Source organism: Anthonomus grandis, chromosome 22 (assembly GCF_022605725.1).
Source record: "Anthonomus grandis grandis chromosome 22, icAntGran1.3, whole genome shotgun sequence".
Taxonomy (NCBI): Eukaryota; Metazoa; Arthropoda; class Insecta; order Coleoptera; family Curculionidae; genus Anthonomus; species Anthonomus grandis.
The window spans coordinates 22,566,916-22,572,376 of NC_065567.1; the positions used below are offsets into that span (position 1 = coordinate 22,566,916).

The 5,461-nt window shown below is 33.1% G+C and overlaps 1 protein-coding gene across 1 annotated transcript; it reads left to right on the top strand.

The window, feature by feature from the left end:
• The first annotated feature begins 501 nt into the window (after positions 1 to 501).
• LOC126749209 (uncharacterized) lies at positions 502 to 1,627 on the top strand. Its single transcript, XM_050458899.1, has 6 exons — positions 502 to 640; positions 696 to 886; positions 940 to 1,017; positions 1,175 to 1,273; positions 1,330 to 1,428; positions 1,481 to 1,627. Exons 2-6 carry the CDS (start codon positions 700 to 702, stop codon positions 1,549 to 1,551), a joined length of 534 nt encoding a protein of 177 aa, XP_050314856.1. The 5' UTR covers positions 502 to 640; positions 696 to 699; the 3' UTR covers positions 1,552 to 1,627.
• Positions 1,628 to 5,461: the final 3,834 nt, after the last annotated feature.

Sequence of the window (5,461 nt, forward strand, 5' to 3'; positions counted from 1 at the left end):
TTTTGTAATAAAATATAATAATTTCTTTTAAAACGGTTTAGACCAAGTCTTGTTTAAACATCTAAGACGATTATTTTTTTAATGTACGTTGTTTCTCCGCATGTACAACAACCTCGTCTTCAACTTGTAGCCCCTTTCGTCTTCTGACGTCCCTTCTAAGTTTACTAGCCCTTAGCCCAGATTCCATTTTAGCCTCAAACTCGTCATCACTATCGTCCTCTTCTTCCACTGGTACATAATAAGGATCACCATCTATAATCTAGAAAAAACATCCTTGGTTATTAATATTGCACGTTCATTAAAGGATTTGCTTATCTAAATCATACTAAAAACACACACAGGAATTTCCATGATCCCTCCGTCATTTCAAGGATGAATTAATTAAATGCCTGCAATCAATCAAAATATGCCTATTTGAGCGTATTTAAATTGTTTCGCATAGTAGCTGGATAAACAAAAACGGTATTTAATTATTTAGGTAAATAGTAAATTTAATTCAGGATGCAATACGTAGAAAAAGAAATATCCATATGGCTCTATATAATATTAATTGATAACGTTACATATAAAAAGGCAGAAGTTTTGGTAGCTAATATTCAGTTCAGTACATATAGTGTAACCGATTAATTATACCAAACAGGTTAGTTTTAAAGTAATTTTCAAACAGTTTTTTACTAATATTCTGGCTTCATTAGAACCATGAACCGAATCATCACATTTCTACCCTTATGTTTTGCCCTATCGTGCGCCCTAAGCGTTCCCAGCAACCAACAAAGGTTCGCGGCAGCCCTTAGACGCGAAAAACTACTTAACCAACTCGAAGAACTTGCAAGGGAGAAACATCTTTACCAACGTGACCTATTTGGAACCTGGAAACTTTTTAAAAGTAAGCTAATCTGTGGATATTTAATAAGTTGTTACCCATGTGTAATTTTACAGATCTTAGGAAAAATACAGACGGCCCCACCACTGAGGAGAAGAGATGCGCTAACTTTGGAGGCGATGGCTGCGCAATAGGTAAATTAAATTTGTGGTATTTTTTTATTTGATGTAGAAGGGATAACTAGGTAAAAATATTGAGCACCATGTTATCCTTGGTGTGAACTAATTGTATATTGAACTAATTGTAATCTTATGGTACAATTTGTGTTTATAAGAACGTCTTATTTTTTAGCTGGAGTGCCAGGAGCGGCCTCCGATGATGAATGGTTGACAGAAGGTTTCAACCCTGGAAAAAGATGCGCAAACTTTGGAGATGACAGCTGCGCAAATGGTATAACAGGAGATATTTCTAAGTATTTATTCATGCTTACAACCTTCTGATTTTAGGTGGTGTCCCTGGGGCTAGTTCTGACAGTGACTGGATCAACGGAGGGTTTAGCCCTGGAAAGAGGTGCGCCAATTTCGGAGACGAAGGGTGTGCTAATGGTACGTACGTTTTTTATTAAGATGTAATTGTTACTAAAAACGGGGTTTTTAGGTGGTATACCTGGGGCTAGTTCTGACAGCGACTGGATAGACGGAGGATTTAGTCCTGGCAAAAGGCGATAAACACTATACATAAGGATTTTCTATTGTACGATGAATTTACTACAACATTGGTAATAAAATAATCAATATCAGATAATGCGTTTCATTAATTGCTTATTGATAAAAATTCTTCTTTGCTACGGCCCTGTTTCTTAAATTGCCTGAAACCTTTTTTTATTCGATTAGAAAAATGATGGATCATTTAATCACGTGCCTACACAATACTTGAGGTTTACAGGCCGCGATAAAAAATCTGTCAAGTGCGCAGCTGGTTAAATGGAACTGCTGCCCGAAGAAAGTAAAAAAAACACGTCGATTTATAAAAAGTAAATCACTGTAATAGACCCCTGAATTGGGATGGGTTTCAATCAAATTATGTTATGGTCCACTGGTGCGTGGCTGTTTAGTTTACAAACAATTTCTTACTGTTTATGCACCAGATATAGACAGTTTCTCTGCCCACAGACGCAGCATCACGGTTTTTTCTTCTGTTTTGAGAGGGGAACGGGAGAGAGGTGGAAGAACAAACCGATATTGTTTATGCTTTATTGACTCAGGCCAGATAATGGTAATATTTTTAAATAAAATGGCTCGAACCGTTTTAGAACCGTAAAATCATTAATCCAGTAGATTTTATTTCTCAATCAAATTTTATCTGGTTTAAGCAAAATTACTATGAATCCCTTGGTTTTGCAAACTACGCCGTGATTAAAAATCAACAATTTAGCTTCAAGAAGGGTTGCATTCCGGGTTTGGTTTTATTTGATTTAGTGTTGAAGGTACTGTTTACTTACATATCTGCCGTATCGGGCGACTTAATTAAAGTGTCTGATTCCGCTTTCCATAACTGCTATTAGCTAAATACAGGGCGTTCAAAGTGTTCAATGCTGAAGTATATACAGGAACCATAGAAAATTAGTTTAAGATAGCACATCGGTGGTCGGAAGTGCGTCGTTTCCAAAATACAGAGTGTTGAAATTAAAAAAAAAAAAATTGATTTTTTTCCTCTGCATATTTTAATTTATTGCAGGTAATTTTACTTCTCCAGGGCCACACTTGCGACACGTGTGTATAAGGGTATGATAATGCTTTTAAAAAAAATATATGTTTTTTCGAAACACTCTACTTTAATTTTTAACAAAAAAGAGCCCTTACATTTTTGCGCTCCGACGCACCATTTTCTTGTACAAAAATTAAATTCATACAAGGGTCCTTTAAATTTTTTTTTGCCATAGCGAAAAGTTCAATATCATTACGATAAATAAATAACAATTTACTAATACTCAAGACCAAATACTCAATTCATGTTCTCCATATGTTTTCACACATTTGCTCCACCTGTTGACCGAGTTGCGTATATATGCTGTTCCATAGCACTCCAGACAAAAAAGTCTAGAGGTGTCAAATCAGGTGATCTTGCTGGCCAAGGGACTGGACCATCTACCAATCCATTTGTTGTTGTAGGTTTGGCCAAAAGGAGGCTTCCTAGAGGCACTTAAAAACGCTTTAAAGTAAAGGAAAACGTAAAATCAAAGTCTATATATTTAGGAAAAAAATTACTGACCCTCAGGTGATTTTGAAGCCAATTTCCTACAAAGGTGGATACAGGTTCGTCATTTGAAAGCGGAAAAACCAACCGTTTAGGAGATTTTCCGACTTTTTTTCTTTAATTCTTATAAAAAACGTGAGGCTCAAGCAAAAAAGTCTCTATACACTTTTTCCCCACAATTTATAGTTTTCAGAAAAAGCTAAAAGGAATAAAAGTTTCCCACTAGACAAATTTTGAGGAAAAAATACAAAAAATTGGAATTTTTTTAAATTTTTTCTTTCATATATTAGGAACTCCAAAGATAATTAAAAAACGTATAAACTTTTTCTCTCCGATTAACCGTTAAGGTCCGTAGCGGGTTTTTCCCGGTTTTCCCATAAGAGCCCACGTTAATTTTCTTATCGCCATTTCACCCACTTACTGTTACCCTATTTTGATGAAATTTAGTAAACACGTTTAAAGGGTCATCTAAAATACCTCCAACGATTTGAAATATACAGATCTTGGTAAAACGATCTCTAATCTGAGATCTCGCACCGATAAAGTGGAATCTTGACAATGACATATTTGTAAAGAAAAAGTGCAAGTTTGGTTCTTAATTGAGCACTCATATTTAAATATCTTACGAATTATTAAATAAGCACTTTGGGTCCTTAAATTATACATTAATAATAGTATCATTAAATGTAGTTGATTTTATTAAGGTAGTATCACTAGTTCAAAATCAATTTAAATTACAGTTTTTTTTACTCGTGCATTAACCAAAGTGCATTAACCAAAATGACCCTTACTACCAAAACTCATCAACTCAAAATCGTTTTCTTATCCTCAAATTTATGCTCAGAAATCCCACTATTTTTTCAGAGAAAAAAAAGTGAAAATGGTTCCAGTGGTTTGAAAACTTTGACTAAAAATGTCCTTAAAAAAATAAAAATTATAAATTTTTGTTTTAATAGAAATATTTGTAAAAAAAGTGAGAAGTTGGTAAAACGTTTACCAAGAAAAATACCCAACCAAAAATGTTCTTACTATCCAAATATTTTAACTCAAGGTGACGTTTCTACCCTTAAGTTCATCTCCTATTTTGTCTAAAATAGATGTAGTGTCCAAGTTATGATCAAAAATGTCCGTTAAAAAATAATTATCATAAAATTACAATTCGGTTATAAAATCTAGAAATTTGGTGTCTCTTGGACCTTTGATGACAAAATCGCCTTTAACTCAAAAAGTTTTTGAGGTATTAGAAATGTTCGTATATGAAATTATTTGAAAAGAAATGCCCTTTTTTGTATCAAACCTTTTTAAAAATATTAAGGTTATTTCATAGAAATATTCGCAATAAAAGACAACAATTTGTAAAAAAAAATACTAAAAAAAAAGAGGCCTAATTATTCAACTTTTTAATTCAAAGTGGTGTTTCTACCCTCAAAAAAATTGCACTAAATTCGTCAAATTTGGTAGCTTTTTAGGCTTTTAGCTAAATTTTTATGTATGAAATTGTTCGAAAATAATTGGACACTCTTTTTATGCGTCATTCCTTTAAAAATGTTTTAATTTTTTTTTTCTAAGGCAAAACACCCTTGTATGGATTTTATTTTTTTACACGAAAACGATGCCTCGGAGCCCAAAAATTCAAGGGAGTATGTGTTAAAAATTATAGAATAACTCGAAAAACAAAATACTTTTTTCAAAAAAAACAGTGGCGTACCTTTTTTTTCTAAAAAAATAGAACACCCATGTGCTGCAAGTTCGTCAATGGAGAAATTAAATCACCTGCAATCACTTAAAAAGTGGCCTCCACCGAAAAATTTTATTAAACTCGCTAAGTGTTTTAAATATAAAGGGAAACATACCATTTTTTTTAACAACCTGTATTTTCGAAATGACGCACGCAGTGTCCTATTTCAGACTACTTTTCTATGGCTCCTGTATACACTCTTGCAACTTTGACCTTATCAAACAGATTCCAATTTAATCAGATAAGATGATATTAAAACTTATACTTGGCTTGCCGATGATACTACAATAATCACTGCATAAAATGATATTTTCATGAGAAATCTACGTCCCAATTATAGAATTGAGTCGCTTGGTTTACTTGTGTTCTAGAAAAAATGGTCCAAAATCATATACATAAACATGAGTAAAATTTAGTACGTTGTACAAAAGTTTAAAAGTACTTTTAGCGTCAATTTAACATGGCTGATTGAAATCTTTGTCACAATTTCTCATTATTACTATCAACACCAACATTTTTAAATAAAAAAAAATTATAATTTGGTTATATGTTGACCCAAAAAAAAAGGATTGATTATTGAGTTACCTCGTAGTGGCTGAATCTCAAACTAGGATTAGCTTGTCCGGAAGTGGTTTTCCGAATTT

Excerpts from the sequence above, each read along its gene's own strand:
- LOC126749209 (XM_050458899.1), top strand. The coding sequence starts at position 700 with ATGAACCGAATCATCACATTTCTACCCTTATGTTTTGCCCTATCGTGC. Across the intron at positions 887-939 it reads AACCTGGAAACTTTTTAAAA|ATCTTAGGAAAAATACAGAC; the intron begins GTAAGCTAATCT and ends GTAATTTTACAG. Across the intron at positions 1,274-1,329 it reads AGATGACAGCTGCGCAAATG|GTGGTGTCCCTGGGGCTAGT; the intron begins GTATAACAGGAG and ends TTCTGATTTTAG.